The 22,496-nt window shown below is 35.7% G+C and overlaps 2 protein-coding genes across 3 annotated transcripts; one reads left to right on the forward strand and one right to left on the reverse strand.

The window, feature by feature from the left end:
* The first annotated feature begins 2,491 nt into the window (after positions 1-2,491).
* LOC133882505 (non-specific lipid transfer protein GPI-anchored 31-like) lies at positions 2,492-4,927 on the forward strand. Of its 2 annotated transcripts, none has more exons than XM_062321692.1 (3): positions 2,492-3,068; positions 3,229-3,255; positions 4,561-4,927. In XM_062321692.1, the coding sequence occupies exons 1-3, from the start codon at positions 2,720-2,722 to the stop codon at positions 4,731-4,733; spliced, it is 549 nt and encodes a 182-aa protein (XP_062177676.1). In that variant the 5' UTR covers positions 2,492-2,719; the 3' UTR covers positions 4,734-4,927. The 2 variants fall into 2 exon arrangements, with proteins under 2 accessions (XP_062177676.1, XP_062177675.1); XM_062321691.1 differs by having other exon boundaries at positions 2,496-3,068; positions 4,555-4,927.
* Positions 4,928-21,632: 16,705 nt separating this feature from the next.
* On the reverse strand, positions 21,633-22,244 carry LOC133881414 (chaperone protein dnaJ 20, chloroplastic-like). The gene has a single exon (XM_062320351.1). The coding sequence runs from the start codon at positions 22,068-22,070 to the stop codon at positions 21,732-21,734; it is 339 nt and encodes a 112-aa protein (XP_062176335.1). The 5' UTR covers positions 22,071-22,244; the 3' UTR covers positions 21,633-21,731.
* Positions 22,245-22,496: the final 252 nt, after the last annotated feature.

Consider the following 22,496-nt stretch of genomic DNA (forward strand, 5'->3'; position numbering starts at 1 on the left):
GGCTAAAAAAGTCTAAATCAAGTACAAAAAAGTAGGCCCAATACCCAAATTAGGCCGAAAAGACCAAAATTTTAAAAATTTTGGTTAACTTTCCAGATAATCGGGTACCAATCGATAGCCGCCGGTTATTAAATAATTGGTTAACCAGCTACCTAGTTACAAGAGCCAGTTGACGATTTTGGTCAACCGGCTACCCCGATTACGGTTACTGGTTTTAGCTAATAACAGGTAACCGGGTTTTTACCCCTATCATTTATGGCTAAAGATAGAGATGATACCTCCATACAACTTCCATCCAAAAATTGAAGGAAGTCCACGTCAATACCTCTAAGAAGCTGACACATGTCCTATGCCTATTTAAAAATTTAAAAACTAAAAATCAAAAAATAATAAAACTTTAAAAAATGAAAAAAAAAAAAAAAAAAAAAGGAGGGGTGGCTCATGGTTGGTCTGGGGTGGTCGAACCACCCCCATGGCCCTTGGGGTGGTTCAGCCGCTCCCAAAGAGCAAATTGTGAGTGGCTGAAACCACCCCCAAGAGTCTTGGGGTGGCGTCCCCACAAGGTCAAAAAAAAAAAAAAAGAAAAGAAAAGAAAAGAAGAAGAAGAAGAAGCAAAGAAAACGTTTAGGGTTTGGCTATTGGGGGTGGTTCGGCCACCCACAAGGGCCATGGGGTGGCTTAGCCACCCCATACCGGCCATTGAGCCACCCCTCTTTTTTTTTTCTTTTTTTTTTTTTCCAAGTTTTTAATTTTTTTAAAAGATTTTATTATTTTTATTATTTTTTTAAAATTTTTAATTAGGTATAGGAAATGTGTCAACTTCTAAAGGTGTTAACGTGGACTTTCGTCCTTTTTTTTTTTGCCTGGATGTTGGAGGGAGGCACTATCTCTGTTTTTAGCTAAAAATAAAGTATTATTTACGATACAAAATGAACCAAAAAAACAAAAATTAAAATCTTTATACCACGTTGGACAAAAACGTATTTACCACTAAAATTAATATAGAAAATGTAGGGAAGGAGGGTTCCAAAAGCCTCCGGAACATGGTGATTGAGTTGAGGCCTGCCGCCTGCACCGAAAAGGTGGATTGCTGTCATCCACATCACATGTGTGGTCCAGCCTTTTGTCAATTTGCCACTTCTCGGGGTGCTGTTAGGATCATTGGATTGCCACCTTTCCGCCAAAAGCTCCAAGGCTGCACATTATTAATTAGCGAAGCCTTACGTACAAAACAACAATAATTCAACTCACAAATCCTACAAAGTTTTAATAAATAATGCTTTATTCAAATATAGATCACGGTATCAACGGTTGGGAAATATTTTCAAACTTTAGTCGTATTAATCAGCAGCAGAAACTCACTTGAAAAAATAACATTCACATCTATTTTATAGGAAAAAAACTTAACTTAGTTTAGATAATGCAATCTCAAGCAAGCTGGAGTTCCATTTGTGCAAAAATAGAGCCGTTACACATGTTTTTTATTCATCTTTTGCCAATTTTTTTTGTAAATTAACTATTGAATCTGTATTGGTCTCACATATTCAATGATAGATTTGTTTATTTTTTATACTAAACATTTCTTAAAAAAGAAATATACTTTTATGTAAAAAGAAAAAGAACAAGAGAAAACCATTTAAGCAACAACATTACTGAAATAGATGTATTTGGTGTTATTGCCTTGCACGCTTTTTTTTTTTTTTAAACAAATCTACTATTGAATTTGTGAAAGTTGAAACCCCATATGGTCTATAAATTCAATGACAAATTTACATATTTCTTATATGGAGATGGACAAGAAAATTAAACCAAACATTTATGTTACTAAATATCCAAATCATATCGTATGATATATATGATGTCATGTTGTTTACATATGGCCATATATGGTATGCATATTAACCACTGTCACTCCATTATATTTTATCCCATTTAGTTGAGATTAGAATCCCAAAGTAATTGTAAGAAAAATCACATGAAATTTAAGGCACGTTTTTAGATGTGTGATTTTTTTGTATTATATTTGTAATTGTGAATATCGAGAAATTTTTTTTAAAAAATTATGTTTAGATGATTTAGAAAACCTGAAACAAAATTAAAAAAAAAATAGATAAAACTTAAGTAGAATTTGAATTTCAAAAATCAATCCAAACATATTACCCAAACTTTCTCTTGTTTTTTCACAAATTTTGAATTGTATGAACACTTATTCATAAGGTGAATTACTCTCTGAAAATTTGTAGGATTGGAAGAGCAAATAGTTGAAAATCCTGAGATTGGGGATAACTAGACACTTTTCTTCTGGTTTTAGTACTCCATGTCTGGCCTAGCATGCCATCCTCGATCTTGGTGCATACAAGCATGACACGTGTAGGACCATCTTCATTGCACCGTGCCCACATGGCAAACTCCATTACCTTTTTTTTTTTTTTTTTTAAAAATTTATATTTATATATAGATTAACCCCTTCACCTTTTGATAAAGCCAGAACACACACTCTCTCTCTCTCTCTCTCTCACACAGTCCTCATAATAAGTTCAGAAAACCTGTTTCAAACTTGCCATTGTCAAAGACTCCCATCATCATAGATATTCCCACTAACCCTATTTAACGCGCATTTAACACCCCACCTTCCCACAATCCCATAATCCCCACATTCCCACGATTCTTCTAAACCTCAGAAAACTTCTCTCGCTCACTCTCTCTCTGAATAGAGAAAATGGCAGCAAAGTTGAACCTTTCTGTTCTTCTTTGCCTGTTGGCCATCTGGGCCGTTGATTATGCCCAAGGTGCGTCCTCACCCCACGCCCCTGCACCGTCCGTGGACTGTTCGAGCCTGATCCTGAACATGGCTGACTGCCTGTCCTTTGTCACCAACGGCAGCACCACCACCAAGCCAGAGGGTGGTTGCTGCGTTGGCCTCAAGACTGTGCTCAAGGCTGATGCCGCATGCCTCTGTGAGGCCTTCAAGAGCAGTGCTTCTCTCGGTGTCGTCTTGAATGTCACCAAGGCTAACACCCTCCCCGCCGCCTGCAAAGTCTCCGCTCCCGCCGCCGCTAACTGCGCATGTCAGTCATTTTCACCATACCCCACTCTTCTATTTTTCTAATTTCCCCTTTCTTGCTGTTTCCTCGGGAAAGTTTCTGAGATCCAACTAATTATTCTCCCTTCTCTTGGAAAAATTACTGTTTTTAGTGATTAACTTTGTGGGTTTTTGTTGTTTTGCAGTGTCTTTGACTCCTGCTGATGCTCCTGGTATGTTTTGATCCTCATCTTGATTCGCACTATCTTTCTTATATATAAAGATAATCTGTGTGGGTTTCGTATTGTTTACTTTGTTTGATTTTGACCTAGAAGGTGAATTCTTTCTGTCTCTAGTAACATTTTCAGTTGATTATCAATGGCATTCTGGATTTGGTCTGATCGATTGAAGATTTTACCAGAGGAATAAGTTACAATTATTATATGTAAAAAAATATAAAAAATAAAAAAGGTTCTTATGATGAGATTTGAAGGACACTGACCGATGTAGTAGAAATTACGTTAATTGAGGGAGGGATAAAGGCGATGGCCTTCCAACTTTCCCTATGCTAGTCATTTTTAAAGTCATGAAGACTTGGCGATTATTATTATATCTTGGCAGCAACTTTTAAACGCATTATTGAGCTTTTATTTATAAATAAATATAAATTACATGTCAAAGTTGTTTTGTTTTGGATAAGTCAAGAATTTTGTATTGAGGAATGCTATAAACTATATTTCTATTTCATAGTTATCCTACGATGCTGATAGTGATACTCTTAACCAACCATTAGATCAGAGTAATTGTATAGAGAAATGATATATATTTTTTCATTTATTGTACATTTCATTTTTAAATCTACCATTTGGACGAGACCTACATTGGGTTAAAACTTGATTGTATGGAGATGTACAAAAGATGTAAGTTTATTATTTCTTAATGATATATACCATATCTTTATTTCACAATTATTTATAATGTCGACGTGCCAGCCTGACCAACCCTTGGGTTTTTTTTTTTTTTTTTTTTTTTTTTTTTTTTTTTTTTTAATAAGGATTAATTCAAAAGTTAGTTAGGGTTGAGATGCCATGTCATCTATGTGAAATAAAAATGTGGTATGCAACATTACTCCTTGGATCGGTCCCGGTTAAAAGAGTTGGTAGGGACTGATTGTGAAATAATTGTAAAAAAAAAGAATGTAGTTTTTAGCATTATTCTTTATATTATCCAAAACAAATAGGAAAACTCTAATATACTGGCCTTAGGGTCATTATCATTATTAGAGAATCTCCACTTCTTAGACAGGCAAGTTTTGAGGACCGACTGAGATGTTTCGTTGGGATTGCTACATCAGAATTGTGAGATAGTTGTGAAATAACAATTTGGTTTTTAGCCTTACTCATTTTTAAACGACGATTGATTCTTGGTGTGAATCTGGGAATTTGAAATTTAAATGCAGTATGTGGAATGTGCTTGTACTCGTTTGTACTCGATATGATTTGAAATTCAAATAAAATATTTGTTGTTTGTAGTTTCAGGTCTCTCACCGAAAGATTCTCCGGCTTCTGCTGCTGCCCCGGAGACGCAAGCAGGAGGGAATGAGGGAGCCCCAACTCCATCCCCAGGGGTCTCAGGTTCTTCAGTGCTCACCACTTCAGCCGGATTCCTACTTATTGTGGGCTTAGCGGTTGCTTCATTTTCTAGCTTCTGAGCGGATGGCAGTGTCAATTTTTTAGGGCGGAAAGAAGAAGTGATGTGAGGGAAATCTGTCGTGTTTATATCAATTGAGACTATGTATGAACGTTAGTTTTTCTATCTCTTTTAAGTGGATCGAATGACTTGAAACCTACTTGAAGGTTTGGTTTGGATTGTTCTTATAATGTTATTTCAATCTATTTCTATCTACTTGTTCTTTAAACAATGGAAAATTACGAGGAAACAAGAATAAGAGTTTCGAGGAAACAAGAGGGAATTAAATAGGGACACATTCCCCCCCACCCCTCGGGGGAAGGATTGAGATTCCTGGCAATCTCAAAGAAATTGCCCATCCACAATTTTTTTAATCTAAGTCGTCCATTTAAAATAACGGTTTTTAAGAAGACAGCTCATCAATCCACGTCCCAACCTCATCAGCGATCCGTGCTTTCTCAATTCCTTCGGTTCTCTCTACATCTCTCTCTCTCTCTCATTCTTCATCTTTCTGCAACTCATTCAGACCGCAAGTTTGCAACAATCAAAAACTCTTTTCACTCTAAAAGGTTTTCTTCTTCATTTTCTTCAATCAACATAGGTAGGTTTTCTCTATTTTTTTTCTTTTTTGGCTCAATGGTATCCTTTCGATCTAAATTTTAGTTTATGGGTTTTTAACATTTTTTAGATTCTCTCCCATTCTCTTAAATTTTGAAGGCCCTCCCCGTCTTCTTCTTCCTCATTGTCTTCTTCTTGTTCGTCTTTGTCAAAATTCCTTCTTCGTCTCTGAATTCATTTCTTTTTTCTTTTCAAAAGTTTAATGGGTTTGCTATAAACTCTGTTTGGGTCTCTTTTTGTTAGTGTTTGATGACGGAACTGTACCACTCCTTTTCAAACGGTATGATAAAAAAGCAACATTTATGGCTTTTCCAGGTTCTAGTAGCTAGTTTGATTAAACATGTTGATTATAGTTGTGGAAAACTTATAATGACCCAAGCTTCAAGTCAATCTATTCGTAGCAATTGCCGTTCTTGACGAATCGCTTTCAAGAGTTAAGAGAAACTGAGCAGACCCGGTCAGAGAAAAATGAGAATCGGTAGTTCTGTAACAAGAAAAATGGTCGGCGAAAAAATTAGATCAAAAGGATTAAGGAAATCATAGAGGAAAAAAAATTAAAAAACAGAGAAAAGCTTGCTTGCCTCTGTGATTGATTATGGCGTTGCTCTTTCTGTAAACGAAGAGATATTGCTTTGGTGTAAACTCTCTTAAGCTTCAAAGAAAGTTATACTTTCTGCAAGGGAGAAATGTAGAGAGAGGGAGGGACTACGAGAGATAGAGAGATGAAAGAGAAACTGAGTGATTTTTGTTCGAAACCAAAAAGAGGCTGGGTTCAATTTTTGAAATCCAATACTTTTTACACGTGGCATATTCCATGCCGTCCTTGTAACTAACGGCCTGGATTGTTAAAATTGTGGATGTGCAATTTCTTTAAAATTGCCGTGCATCCTGATCCCTGGGGAAAAAAAAAAAAAAGAGATAAAAAAAAGAATATTTATATGTTTCCGGACAAAGATTTCTTTCAAATAGAGTGAGAGGCTTTTAACCTGGTCAATAAAAATGTTATGTGCCCTTTTGCATGTGAGATATAGATGTTTTTTTAATAGCATGCCATAACTACATGTTTTTTAAATAAATTTTCATTGAACTTTGTTTTTGCTATTAAAAAAACACGTGAATCTTACATGCAAAGGGGCATATGACATTTTTATTGGCTGGGTTCTTCCAACCCAGTTTGGAGGACACGTATCCCTTTACGGACATAGTTTTTCTCCAAGTGTAATGTGTCTTATTATTTTTTTTTTTGGTTGAATTAAAGCTTTATAGACCAAACTCAACCCAATACAACTCTCCAATAAACACTGGAATCACGTCCAACATAAAGTCAAACAACTTCCACAAAACACCAAACAAAGGAAAAGGGTACACAGAGCCCTCCAAGCAAACTAAACTAGAAAACAAACAACTCAACAACCAGATCATCCCTAAATAGACAAACAAGTCTATTTAGAAGGGAAATTGGCTAACAATTGAACTTTAACTCCCCATCTAATCTTGGACAGTAAACCTTCTTCAGACTTGGGAATGTTACTCCAGCAAAGCAAAGTTTTATAGCAATAGCTTTTCACATTTTTTTCCTTTCATATACTGCAAACTCCAAATAGAAACTGTATTCCAAGATAACAGAGGATCAACTATCCTACAATCAGCCATCAAAGCCTTCCAAACTCTCATGCTTAAACTACACTAAAAAAAAAAAAAATGGTCTCTATTCTCCTGCAATGAGCGACAGAAGAGACATAACTCAATCTGCACATATGCTCCCTAGTAACAATGGCATCCTTGAATGCAAGTCAGAGAAAAAATGCATGCTTTGGAATAACAGCCAATAAAAATTTAATGTGTCTTTTTGTACGAAAGAAATATGTGTTTTTAAGTACCATAACGCATCTTTAATAAATTTCTTTTAATTTGTCATTGCTATGAAAATAACATATGCATTTTACATGTAAAGAAACATATGATATTTTTATAGACCGAATTAGATAAAGCTTTTGCAACTCAATTTAAAAGAAATCTATTCTCTTTTCTTCCTTACGAAAACAAGAATCTACTCAATTTTGAGTCATGAGAAAACTAATATCGATTTTCTTCTAAATAACTTTGTGTTTACAAATTGGTAACTTATCAAGTAGACACAATTTTACTAGGCCTTCAACAACTTTCTATTTTAATATTGACCACCGGATTTCCTTAGATGATTGGGCTTTGGGCTTCTTATCTCCGTATACCTATTTTCAATCTTTAACTTTGGTCAACATAATTCGCTTAAACTAGACTGCTACCGGCATTTGTAAACAGAATATGCCAACGGGCAACAGCAACACACCATTCGGACATATAGTCCTAAGAAACTAGTTTTTTTTTTTTTTTAAAAAATTTCTTCCATTTTTTTTAAATGATAATATAAAGTGATTGATGTGATATAAAGTTGAAATAAATTTTCAAAAAATTTTGAGATGATTTTTTTTTTAATAGTAATAAAAAAAATAATTGATATGATATAATGAAGAAAGTAATTAAGGAGAACTTTGCCTACAACTCTTTATTTTTTATTATTTTGAAAAAAATGTAATCAAATTTTAAAAATTGTCAATTTATAGTATCTATTTTTTATTTATTTTTTCAATTTCAACAATTCATTAGAATTTTTTTGTTAAATTCTGTCAAAATTTCAAAAATACCTATTTTTTTATTAAAAAAAAAAATTGCTAAAATTTAAGTGTTGATTAGAATTTAATAGAATTTACAAAAATACCCATACCTGAATCTTTGAAATTTTTTTATAAGTTTTTGATTCATCGAATACAATTCAACATAAGTTAAATCCAATATTACTCTGTTTTCTAAACACTCTGTTTGCGATCATATTTCTGATATGTGGCAATTTAATTATGTGGCAATTTCTGATATGCGATCATACAATGAGCCAATTTTGTATCATTTATAGGAGGTTACACGTGAAAACATGTGCAAAATATCATTGCAAGGAATGATTGAGCAGTGGCAGAAATAAGGGTAAATTACAGTATAATTTAACTAGTTATGCTTAAGGAAACCATCACCTTAACCTTTTCTATTTAGGAGCAATGTGTTTGGGAAAAGAATCATGATTTTATACTCAAAAAGTTGTACAACAGTTAAAGATGGAAATTCATGCTGATGAAGTACACGTTATACTAATTCATATATCAACATTTATAACCATCCCCCATATCGCATATCTCTACCCTTAACCTCTTTATGGTAGGGTTTGTGCATCCTTTAGAAAATTTTGTACAACCCCGTGACCAACGGGCGAGACACATAGCCAACCATTCCCTAATTGCTCGACCAAGTCAAAACTCCTGGTGACACTCAACTAGTGATACAGAAATTGAGGACCCCATCCTGTAGATGGTTGCGCCAATCACAATAGCTATCAGATCTAGGGTAAAACATTATTCATATCAACAATTGGGCTATATGATCAAATATATTTAAACTTGTCTGCATATGTCCGATATTTTTCTCTTCTTTTTTCCATGGGGCCATGTCATATAATCATCATAAATTATTTCCAATTTCACATATTCGATTATGAATAAAACACAGTGATAAATTAAGATGCAATTTAATCAATTGTTTTCTCAGTAAAATATAGGACTGACAACATATAATTAAAGGGATTTTATGCATATATATTCAAAATGCACATTTGTCATATTAAAAATAGTCGTGCTCATAATTCATAAATTTTTAGGTATTCCCATGAGCAATTACTTACCTTGAGCGCTAATTCCAAATATGAATTCCTTGATAAGTCTTAACTTCTTAATCTACTTTTTTACTCATCATTAGTCAAGTTCTTAAGTTATAAAACCCCGGGGGGGGGGGGGGGGGGGGGGGGGGGGGGTGGCGCTACGCGCCTTCTCCCTCCCGGTGGTGGTTCTCCCTCAGCTCTTCTTGGGCCAGGGAGTTTTAGTTTTAGTTTTCTTCTTTGTTTTGTTGTTATGAAGTTTGGGTGTCCTTAAGTCATTAGAGCTGTGGAGTTTTTGTCCCCCCAGTTTTCTGACAGTGTTTGTTTGTCCCTTTGACAGAAGATTGCATGGAAGTTTTGGTGTTAGGGAGCGACCTCTTGGTGTGTCTACGTCAAAGTGTCTGACCGTGCTTCCTTGGTATTTTCTTTGGAGTCAGATCTACGCACTTCGGCTGAGTTTCTCAAGACACCCACCTCTCCACTCCGGTCGCCGGCCTCTTCCGGTACAGCAGCCCCCAGCTTCGGCCGTGTCGTGCATTCCTGCTCAGCACTTGGCCAGCACACGCAAGGGAGGTCTCTCCCTGTTCCGGTGCGTGAGGGCTATGATATGATTTTCAGGGTGCGGCTGGTGGTGTTTGGCGTTTCGGGTGTCTCCGGCGGTTGTCTGTCGAAGAGGGAGGTCCCTGGTGGTGGCGCGTGTGGTCCACGCGCCGGCGACAGTGACGGCACTTCTGATGCCAGTTTTCTGTGTTGGTTTGTTTTGTGTTTCTTTCGACAGTTTGCTCTGGACTTGTATTAATCTAGTCATTTATATTTGTCCAGAATGGCTGACCTACTCCCAGATCAAGGATTTAGACCTTATGTCAACGTAGTAGACATCATTCTGGTTGGCTAGGTTTCTTTGTTAGCAACTGTTTGTTGGAGTTTGAGTCTAATTTGACTCAAGTGGGGTATTCACCTTTATTGTGGTGTTGTATGTACACCTTTATGGTGGATTGTTATGTACCCTTATTTTGATTAACAAAAGACTGATCTTTCCTTCCAAAAAAAAAAAAAAAGTTATAAAACCCTAATTATCACTTAAAACCTTTAATCCCACATTTTGACCCATAACTTTTAAACACTGACATAGACCGTTATAACGGTCCACACATCTTTAGAATGATCGTGGTACCGTTCGTACACTTGCAAGGAATGCCATTTCCAAGCTTCTTTCCATCAAAGTAAAATATTTTACCTCTTACTCGTTTCTTAGGTGTCCTAAGGTCCTATGGTTACCACATTTATGAGTTTTAACAGCATTAGGTCTTAAAATATCAAAAACCTTTTAAGTTGTTAACTTTTATGCTCATTTTTACTTCCAACAGCAAATGGTCTGCTAAAATTTTTAGGGATCCATGATAATACATTGTCTTAGTCTATAATAATAGGCCATCTCGTTCAAAACCTCGTGTGTTTCACAAAGTTAGGATCTTTCTTTGAGAAAAACCAATCTCTCAACTTGATCTACCATTTTAATACTCTAAACACACCCATACATAAAGTATATGCTTAAATACGTGGATTAGCAATAATTTAAGATTAGGGTTTACTGTTCTTACCCTCATTGGTGTAGATCCTTCATCATTTGCTCCAAAACCTCTTAAAAATCACTCAGTTCTTCATCTCTCTCTCTCTTGGCTGCTAGGTGGGTGAGCGAAATGGTCTAAGTTTTGGAAGTATTATTTTTTGCACGCAGGCTTTTACCGTTTAAACGGTTCATGTACTGCTATAGCGGTTGGTCCATATTAGGTTGCTGACATGAATCATTAGAATGGTGATCCAAAAGTTCTCACACTCTGACATGGCATCGTTCGAATGCTGCTTGAGGCGTTCAAATGGTGCATCTGAATCTTGAAATTATAAGTGTTCTAAGTCCTCATTTATTTAAAGCCTCCATTGTTTGTTTGTATTTTAATTATTAGCTCCCCATAATTGAGTTACGATTGTCTAAATTTATTGAGTAATTCTAATTAGTAGACTCTTGTATAGCTGTCATTCAACTGGATGATGTGATAGTAAAAATTAACCATTGAATTAACACTTATATTTATTTATTTTTTTTTTATATCTACCGATTCAAAGGCTTATTTTTACTTTCACATCATCTCACATTTATTATTTCCATGAACCTAAATTTTCTCTGTGTTGTTATTATATGTGTTATTAAATTTTCTTTTATAGATTTTTGACGTGTTTGTTCGGGCTATTACATGTGGAGTGTCGACAATTTGGCCTCGATCTATAGGTACCTCTGATTGTCGGCATTGAAGAAGCTGAAGAGGCTTCAGATTCTAAGATTCCTCCTTATCCTTGGTTTACCCCATTGTGAGGAGGACGTGATCCATGGATACGGCTTCTTCTCAGGGTTTCTTGACGGGATTGTTGTCGGTGCCTTTTTTTATTTGGACAAAAAAATGTATATTAATGTTTCTATTCCCATGTTGTGTTTAGGGGTATACTTGTAAATGCGATTATTTTCAATATCTATAGCTGCATGTGCAAAATGCAGATATCACTTTTAGATATTCTTAAAATGCAAAAACGCAGGATATCACTTTCATGTTTTTACTAACCATATCCGTACGGTTATTAAATGCAGTTATTATTCGCTATCCGCATATTAAGTAATGAGCATATTTCAATTTTTTGCACGTGCTTTGGTTATCTATTTGGACATATTTTAAACGATTTTAAAAATAATTTAGATCGATATTTAGTGTTTTGGGCTTGTTTTAAATTTTTTTAAATTATAATATTTTGAAAATATATTGATTTTAAATTACTTTTGCCTTTTTGCCTAGTATTAGAGCATCCCTAGTGAGCTCTTCATTTAAAAATTTTCACCAAAAATTTGGCGAAAAACTAAAAAAAGTCCACTTCAACAAATTCTCTATAATTTTTCTATTTTGGTTCCTATGTTTTACTCCAATTTGGTTCACAAATTTCATGAGTTATTGAATATTTAATCAATTCTCTCTCATTTCATTTCACTTTTCATTTTTCATCTCTCCTCATTTGTTAGGAGTGGTTGCTTAAAACCAATAAATAATTAATATCTAGTTAAAATAGAGAAATATTTGGAGAGTTTGTTGTATGAAGTTTGTTAAAACTAGTAGTTAAAATAACAAAACTAGATTTTTTAGTTAAAATTTAGAGAAAATTTGGAGAGCTTACTTCGGATGCTCTTATACAAGAAAGCAACACAACCAACCAAACCAATGTAAACATAATCTCTACCCTTTTTTTTTTTTTTTTTTTTGTTGGAAAGGAACATAATCTATACCTAATCCAAAATGATGTCATTTTGGTATTACATACCAAAATTTTGTTGTTTGAGTGAATTTATTTCGATGTAAAATATTTTATGTCGTAAAATATTATTGACGAAATCATTTTTAAGAAAAAATGATTTTCCTGCGGCGGTAGTAGATTCTCACAAACGTGTGTGCAAAAATGAAGAGTTTAAATCCAGAAAACGATTTATGGTTTTCAAAACCGTAAAATCGTTTTCTAAAAATTAAAGACGCTTTTATGGTCAAACTGAAAATGATTTGACCATTATTTTTGCCCCCACCAAATATCGAAAAATGCAAAAACATTTTACGCCGAAGGAAACTGAGCATAAGTATATATATATATAGCACATGGGTGTGATTAATAACCACATCCGTATATATTAATTTTTAGGTTTTTAATTTTTAATATATTAATATATTTTTTATTAAGAGTAACAAGTGTCACGTTTTAATTTCATTTTTTTAACAAAAAAAATTGAAAAAAGAGGGTTTGGAGGTTGGCCTGCTAGCTATTCCTAGAGGTGGCCAGCACCATCTCTGGGGTGGCCTACCACCTCCCCCATGGGCCATGGGTGACCGCTTGCCACCCAAGGGTAGGGGGTTGGTGGCAAGTCACCCCAAACCCCACTTTTCATTTTCGTTTTAAAAGATAATAATAAAATTTGATTTTTTTAATTTTTAATATATTAATTTATTTTTTATTATTAAGAGTGTCACGTGTCGCATTTTTATAGGATTAACGTGACAACCTAACAGTTTCTGTTAAGTTTGTGGACGAAAAACGACTCTAGGGAGTAATTTGTAATTTTCGCCTACCACAAGGATCTTTACAACTATAGTTTATATCACAATGAGTAATTTGTAATTTAGGCCAACTACAAAGACCAATGATATAAGAATAATGTTTGTTCCACAACTCTTACACACCTTTAACAGCTTTTTTTTAAAGATCAACCATTAAATATTTATGAGAAATAATCCCTACACTTATTTCTCATAACAGCCCCACAACAAGCTGACGTGGCTAGTAATATTTTATTATTTTTTTTGTTTTCTTTTTGTAAAAAAATAATAAAATATTACTAGCCACATCAGCTTGTTGTGGGACTGTTGTGAGAAATGAGTGTAAGGATCATTTCTCAATATTTATGGCTCACATGTAGGAAAACAAATCCAATTGTTGATCATAAAAAAAATTAGTTAGAGTTGTGCAAGAGTTATATAAGAGTAGTTTAAGAATCATTACTCATCATATAATATTCCCTTATGATAATACTCATTCCTATAGTGTATCAAACTTTCCTTTAATACCTAGCGTTTATCCCTTTTATCATCACCCCTATCATTAATTAGCAGCATTAGCTAACGTTTCTTGAATCTTTCCCACCTCGTTCTCTCCAACTCAATCTATAAAATTAAACCTTTGACAATCAATTATGGTTGACCCTTTTGTTGAAAATTATTTCATGAAAATTTAAGTTTCCCTCCAATTTGAATGTTTCAACTTTCTCTATATTTTTTCAATTACTTTTTGTCTCACATTGAAAAGTTATGAGTTTTTTGTATACTTTATAAGTATTTATCTTGCTATTATATTAGATAGGATTTTGAGTACACATGTACTAGTTGTGTCACCCAGTGCAAAGTACTGGTTGTTGCATGCACGCGTGTCACTTAGTTGTTTTGACGTTTTAGACGCACTTAGTACTTGCGCATCGTTGCACGCGAGTTTATTGTTTTCTGATGTGTACAACTGCTTTTCTAGCAGTAATATTTTTTGAATAATTAATTGTTTTCTCAACTGTCAGAAACTATATTTTCTAGCTATTTTTTCAACAGTCAGAAATTGTTTTTTCAATAGTTAGAAATTACTATAAATTGTTTTCTACAATTTATATAAAAAGATATTTTTCCAGCATATTTTGGTTAATCTTTTTTTTTTTTTTTTCTTCTTCTTCTTCTTCTTCTTCTTCTCTACTGTTACAGAATTTCTTATTCAGAGTAGTGTTCAGAATTTGCAATTTGCACACTATATTCGGGCAGTATCTTGAGGATAAAATTGTTGTATTCCTTTTTGTAAAACTTATCGTTTAAGTGAAATACAATATTTGTTTAAGAGACAAATTAATATTCGCCTAACTGTACAAGATTTCAATAATTTTCATACAGTTTTTATTTTTTACTTTCTTTGATTTCTGTGGTTTCACATCATTATTTTCCAATACCTTCTTCATAGCTAACCAGTATAATTGCACAGACAAACTATACTAGCATGTAATATTATTAAGGCTTTTTCCAGGTTGAGCTAACCTGAGGTGGCCTCATATTGGGGCTTGAATTTGGGCCTTAATTAGTCCAACCCAAACTCAAGATAAGCGTGACCAGAGTCTAAGGTGAGGTGGCCGGCCTCAACTAATTAACGCATGTCCACGGGACCAGGACTGTTACAAAGCTAATTGCACGAGAGGATGAGGATCTAACCATTAGAACTTCATTAGAAATCTTGTTAATTACTATTTGTGTGCATGGTGTTTAAAGATACGAACGTGAGAAATGTTTGCTTTTATTCTCTTGAACATCTTCTGTTTATTTTATTTTATTTTATTTTAAATCTATTATTGAATCTTGGGTTCTTAAGATTTAATGATTGATTTGCACATTTCTTGTATGGAGATTGACGAAAGATGTGTAAAAGACGAAAACAAAAAATGATATGCTACTAGCTTTGCTAGTAAGGTTTGATTCGATTTGAGTTAGTGTTCAACCGATATTTTGCTAGTTTAGTATTAGAATATTAATTAAATGATTTAATTTATTATTTTCTATAAGCTTAATAAGAGGTGATTTAATATGGTATTAAAGAGTCTTGAGTTCGAACATTGACTCTATAATTTACGCTTCATTTCAATTAAATAATTTATATGTTAGGCCTCACTTGTTGAGAAATTTGAAAATAAGACTTTGTAGCCATCCATACGGTTAAATTAGCCCAAGCAACACAATGCCACCATATTCTCTTTGGGGGAGACTCACTTTTTGTCATTCTTAGCCTCCAAAAATATCACTTCACCAATAATTAGAGAATTGTCTCTATTGTTTTTGATATATTTGGTTTTCTCAGCTGCTTTGATAGCTGGATTGCTACCAAAATTGATAAGAGCGCAAATCGATGTGTTCACAACATTGCTTGGGCCGTTACCGCTAATTTGATTAGCAGCTTTCTCACTTATTTGTATCTTTTGTTAGATCTTCCCCTTGGTAGTATGAGGATAGCAAACCCAAAGAAAGCCTAAATAATTTTTAAAATCTTTTAAAATAGACCATATATAATATAGACCCAAAGAAAGCCCAAAAGACCATTACATAATATGAGGATAGCAGATAATATGCACAATAATCGTGTGGATGCGGATAGTAAAAACATAATGCGGATATCTACAAGTAATATCCTCATTTTGCAGATGTTGCAAATAACCGTATCTGCAAGTACATTCCTATTTGGGGGACTAAACTAGAGAGCTTATTAAAAACATATTTGCCCAAGCGATGTACAATTTTTTTTTTTCTTTTTTGTCATGCATGCAAACTACGAGCATTCACATTCATGGTGAATGTTAAATAAATATACGAAATAGAAAATATATGTGAAAGAGAGAGAGCGGAAGGGAATAATAGATTACATTATATTAAGTCTTGTTCTCGTATCTAACATATTACAAGATACCTTTATATATAGAGAGGTTATGAGTAGTAACCAAGAAACTCAAGAGTAAACCCTAGAATACAATAGGAAGGAAATAATCTTAGAAAGTTAATAAACCTAATAAAGAATATAACGATATTATTCGAACAACCTCCTCAAACTAAAAGTGTAACATTGTGTTTGGGAAAAAGAAAGGGATTTTTTTTTTTTAATTTTTTTTTTCTGGTCGTCGAAAAAGTTGTTTCAGTGGTGGCAGACGGGGGAGGACGCGGCTACTAGTTGCTGGTGGTAGTGAATGCTTGGGCCTTGAATTGGGCCTAAGAATGGCGCCTAATGGAATAGGCAATTGGGCCAGTTTAATTGTGCCAAAAACCCATGGACCATTGAATATGGTATGACTCGAAAACCCGGTTTAGAAACCGGTATTGGACCTATTAAGAAACCCAATGACCCGAGTTAGAAATTGGTTTTGGATCGGGTTGAAATGGAAGTTGACCCGGTTGGCTTGGTCGGCTGAATCGGTTGGAGGATCCGGACCCGGACCCGGTTGGCTTGGGCGGCTGAACCGAGTTGAGAGGCAGTGTGTGGGTGCGTGAGACAGAGATCCAGCAACTTCTGGAGGCGCGTGGATCACCCAATCGGCGGTTTCTGGATGTCTCCGGAATCCTCAGTGGCCGATCTATGCAGCGGCGTTGCAACTGGGATGATCGGACCACTGGATCGGTGGGAAGCGGCGCAGCAGTGTGTGAAGAAGCGATCCAGAACTTTAGATAGCGCGTGGGGGTGCATGAGTAGTTTGATGGAGACATTCTGGACAGCTCTGGAGAGCTCTACGACGGATCTACGGATTGATGCTGTCACAGAGGGAATTGGCCTAGAGTGGAGGCGCGTGACAGCACGTGCAAAAAGGTGGGACGGCACGTGGAGGCCCGTGCGGCTGTCGTCGTCGGCGGATCTTCCCCAAATCATAAGATCTGGACCTTGCAGAACGGATTCTGGGATTGTTTTTCCAGATGTGGCTGCGATGAAGGCATGGAAGAGACTGACAATTTTAGAAGTAGGAGGCGACATGTGAACGACTGGAATTATGAGACAGTCGTAAAACACATGAAGGAGGCCTGAAAATGTCAATGACGTTCATTGAAAGGCCACAAGAAAGTGGCTCTGATACCATGTTAAATAAATATACGAAACAGAGAATATATGTGAAAGAAAGAGAGCGGAAGAGAAAGAGCGAAATGGAATAATAGACTACATTGTATTAAGTCTTGTTCTCATATCTAACATATATTACAAGATACATTTATATATAGAGAGGTTATGAGTAGTAACCAAGAAACTCAAGACTAAACCCTAGAATAATTAAGATAGGGAATAAACACTAGTAGGAAAGATATGATAAACATAATGTAAAAAGACAAAAATGTCCCTACACTTATAACTAACTGGATACTCTCCAATTCAGCTCAATTGAATAGGATCCGTTTCCTAGCTAGCCAAACCGTTTCACAGTTCTCAGTGTACCAAAATTCAAGCCTCCTTTTTCTGTGGCAGATATCCAAGGATCCCCTTATCAAAGGACCATATGGAGCCCCGGCTCAGAATCACAAGAAATTAAGGGACATTCATGGTAGTCACTGACAACGAAAAAGATAACATAATGCAGGATCCAATACACAGCAATTCGGCAGGGCCGAATAGCAAGTGTCCTGAAAGCACATACGGGTTGGTTTGATAACGTACGTGTTTTAGGCATTTGTTTTGTTTTGTTTTTTGATGTGATGTAAATATAAAAAGAATTTTAAATAATTTTTTATGTTTAAAGTTATATATTAATGTTTTTATTAAAAAGAAAGAAGAAGAAGAAGAAGAAGAAGATGTGCGTTAGCAAACTATGCCCATATTTTTATTGGGTAATCAGGGATCTGTAATTAAGTAAGGAAATCAACGTTGAATTTGCGAACAAGATTTTTGTTTTCTTTTTACTGTTTTGAATGTGCCTCCCCGTGACGTATAACTAAAGGTGTGCTCCAAGTTTGTCTTTTAAAACAAACTTTATATATAAAGCAAAACAGCATGAATTTTCTACAAATTAATGCATACCTAACAAAAAAAAAAAAACACTAATCAGTGGTTAATGTATTTTTTTTTTTTTTTGAGACTAATCAATTTTCATGTAGCAACTCAAGAAGCCAGATTACTATATTGAAAAATAAATAAATAAATAAAAAAATAAATAAAAGGAAGAAGAAGAAGAAGAAGAAAAAAAAGAAAAAGAAAAAGAAAAAGAAAAAGATAAGAAAGACGTCAAAAATGATTGGACAGTTTTGATCATGCTGGCTTTCGTTTGGATCTAGGAAAGCACCTTCGTAGAAATGGGTCAGTCACCGTGGTTTCATATTTATAAACGAACAGGCTAGGTCGTGCCGTACGTAGACCAGTTTAAGCAGAATTAAGAAAGATTAATTTGACTATTGCTGGTCGGCAAGGAAACATACATGCATACACGGCCCACATTGGTCGTATCAGTCAAAGAGGCCTTTTGGGTTTGGGCGCTATGTTCACTTCCTTTTGTTTTGGAGGAGAATGCTCAAGATTCCGGTCGTCCTTTGAAGGCTTCAAAAGAAAGGGGACTTATTGGCGACTGATTCCATGTTGGATGTATTAAACTATTGAGCCGTTATATATGGGTTGTATTCGGGTTGAGCTGTGTTGAGCCGAACTATGTTTTGTATTTTTGGATTCAGATTGGGCTTAGCTACATCATATATGTGTTAAAGCTTCAAACTCGAGCCGAGCTTTAAACCTTCGTTTGAACACGGCTCAAGAATTCCTTTTCCGAGGTCGAGTTTAACCTAATTAAATTGATCATAAGAGGTTAAGAGGATCAATAGATATTTTTTTTAAAAGACGTTTTCAAAAAAGTAATTGGAATTTGGCTTAGATGTTGTATAAAAAACTACAGCATGTGTTGTACTTTTTTCAACGGTCTATATTTAATTCTAAATTTTTCATGAGAAAAAGAGGAAAATAGTGAAATTAAATCTTGACCTTTGACAATACACTGACAAGTGTAATGTTGTTGGCAGTGTCCAGATGGGTTATGAGTCTCGTTTGGACATGGCTAGGGTTTCATGCCTTGAACCCTAGTGGCATTTGTACCTGTCCGAACCCCTTTGCGGATGAGCTTCTCGAGGGCTACCAATAAAGCTTCTTGTCTAGACCCAATCGAAAGTATTTGGAAATGAGGCTCTTGGGGTTCACTAATCAGCTCTTAAGAGATAGATTCGTCTGGACAGGTGCAAACGTGTTTTCGAATGAGTGTCTTGGTAGTGGCATTCAGACCTGTCTGAACCCATTTGCTGATGAGCTTCTCGGGGGCTACCAATAAAGCTTCTTGTCTAGACCCCATCGAAAGTATTTGGAAATGAGGCTCTTGGGGTTCACTAATCAGTTCTTAAGAGATAGATTCGTCTGGACAGGTGCAAACGTGTTTCGAATGAGTGTCTTGGTAGTGGCATTTGGACTTGTCCGAACCCATTTGCTGATGAGCTTCCCGGGGGCTACCAATAAAGCTTCTTGTCTCGACCCCATCGAAAGTATTTGGAAACGAGGCTCTTGGGGCTCACTAATCAGTTCTTAAGAGATAGATTCGTCTGAACAGGTGCAAACGTGTTTTTGACCGAGTGTCTTGGTGGTTCCTTATGACATAGATTGACCATACGTTAATAGACGAATTTCCGAACGTGACCTTTGTTCCTTACAACTTTGATTGATTTAAATTTTCAATTAATCCTATTAATTCAGTTGTCACGTTTGGCGGCCAGTGGTCTTGGGATCCTATAAGGTAGATGGGAAATTAGATGTGGTGCACCGTGCAAGGGAGGGGGAGGAGGGAGCGAGATGACAGTGACACCACCTCTAATGCTAAAGTTAGTAAATAAGTAAAGAGGAATAACAGTAAACAAAGCACAACAATCAAGAGTAAGCAGAGTACTTGAGTATGTGAGAGTAGGTACCTTAGGTTAGGGCTCTGCCTAGGGTTTTATAAAACCACCCTTAAAGTCTAAAGGAGTGATTTTTGGCTGGATCGACTTCGACGTTTCCAAGGCTTTCCAATCTGCATGAGTTTCCTTAATTTTGGGAGCTAGGCATGTCGTTGGCCATTTAAGGCTTTCCAAATGAGGTGTAGTTGCTTGTTGGAGATGAGTAATTTCCTTCCCCAACGTTATGGTTTCTCGTGATTCTTTCCTTATAAGATTCTTCCCTTTTCAGGGTGATGTCTCCTAGTGATTCGTACAGTGTCATATGGTCTTGGCAAGATTGGTTTGAGGCGTGATCAGCACGCTTGGGTTTGGGTTGTTCGTAGGTGTTGAGGTTGTGCCTTGTTAGGTTATGCTGGCAAGGTCTCGAGTTCGGAAGGGAACCCATTGTGTGTGGTCCTAGGCTGTCCATAGGCATTGAGGCTCTCCATTCTAGTAGCCTTCCATTCACTTGGGCTATGAGTGTCGGCCAATAGGAATGAGAGTAAAAGGTCTATTCTAGCAGCTCCCATTCCCTTGGGCCACGGCCGGGTGCGGGCCAACGGGAATAAAAGTAAAAGTACATTCTAGTAGCCTCCCATTCCCTTTCGCCACGAGTGTGGACAAAAGAAAATGAGAGTAAAAGGTCCATTCCAGCAGCTTCCTATTCCCTTGGGCCAACAAGAATGAGAATAAAAGGCCAATTCCAAATCGTAAGTACAGAACTGTTGGGAATATATCTCAAAGATGCAATAAAAAAAATACAAGAAAAAGTATCATGAAAGCATAGCATAAAAACATGCAAATTTTTTTTTGGCAAACTCTCTTTATTCCAATAATACTCTAGTTTATTTTACATGTTGCAACCACAAAAATGAAAGTTTCAAACTCTAACATATTACTATAATCTTAAGTTTCTCAGTTTATCTCCACAGCACATGAAATTAGAAAAGGCATGAACTTTTAGCCTTTTTTTTTTTTTTTCAAAGTCTTTTTCTACAATTATTTATTTATTTATTTTATTTTATCTGTTTGTTTCGAAAGACTATTTGGCTGTTTTCATAGGCTGCCCTTCAATGCATCTTATTCTTGTTCTTGAGTTTTGGAGTTTAAACGAAACACACAGCGGCGTCGCTCATATTTCTTTCTCTAGTTAGTTATTTCTTTCATTCTATTCGTAATTATGTTTATTATAGAATGTAATGTATAAAGAGAATTAAAAATTATTTGATTATTATATTTTAGTTTGGCCTCCTCAAAAATTAATTACTCCTTTTCCATTGAGAATGCTACACGTTATTCAGTCCTCGGTGTAGGGGGGGGGGGGGGGGGGGTGTATATACTCATTTCCCTCATGTTTTTTTTTTTTTTTTTTTTTTTTTTTCTTTCAAATTTTTCCTGAGCCTTAATGAATATTTACAATTCAAGATAATCCATCTTCATAAACAATTATAATATATATGACACAGTCACATGAATTTATACAAATAAAATCCGGTCAAGTAAGAATAACTTTACATGAATATAATTGATAATACATGTAATACAGATTAAACAAATAAAAAAACATGCATCTTCTTAAGAAGAAAACGTAATATTACTAATTTTTCCCCGTATTCTGGGCCCTTATTCTACTCCCCCATGACCCCTCCTTCTCAGCCATACGGCAACTGGACCTCCTCTTCAACTCAAGAATTTGTTCTTGCCACCTGCTTCTCGTAACATGATCGGTAGTACAATCCATCTTCAATGGTTTCTCGAAATTTCCCAAACCCAATTGGGAGTCATACTCTCTGCGCAACACAGGGTCCGACAGCGTCATGTATGCCGCATGCAGCTGGACAAAAATCCTGGTGGACTCTTCCTTCATGGGAGGAGGACAAACATCGGGGTGATATCGAAGAGCCATACTTCTATATGCCTTCTTTATCTCCTTCATGTTCGTGTTATTCGGGCTCAGAGAAAGGATCTCATACAAAGTACTGGTGCTATTCTTTTCACCACCCACTTTGGTAGCTCTGCATGAAATACATACATGCCCGGCGGGAGGCCGTTGCCGTTTGTGGGGAAGTGGAAGAGAAAGGAAGCTTTGCCTTGAACTCAGTAAAACATCCATGGCTTTTCTTTCAAACGTAGGCGTAGGTAGTTGAGGGTTGTTGATTGAAAGAGATTGGTGGCCATGGCTACTCTTTATATAATAGGGATGAGGAGAGCAACATAATCAAACGAGTTTTTTTTTCTTTTATTATATTCCGTACGACTTATTTTAATTATACCCCCAACCCCATATAGAGTTCGCTCATCAAGATGCTGTTGGCTATATATGGCGGCCGAAAGACTAGTACCGTACGAAGTTGAACGCGTT

The sequence above is a fragment of the Alnus glutinosa genome, chromosome 11 (assembly GCF_958979055.1).
Source record: "Alnus glutinosa chromosome 11, dhAlnGlut1.1, whole genome shotgun sequence".
NCBI lineage: Eukaryota > Viridiplantae > Streptophyta > Magnoliopsida > Fagales > Betulaceae > Alnus > Alnus glutinosa.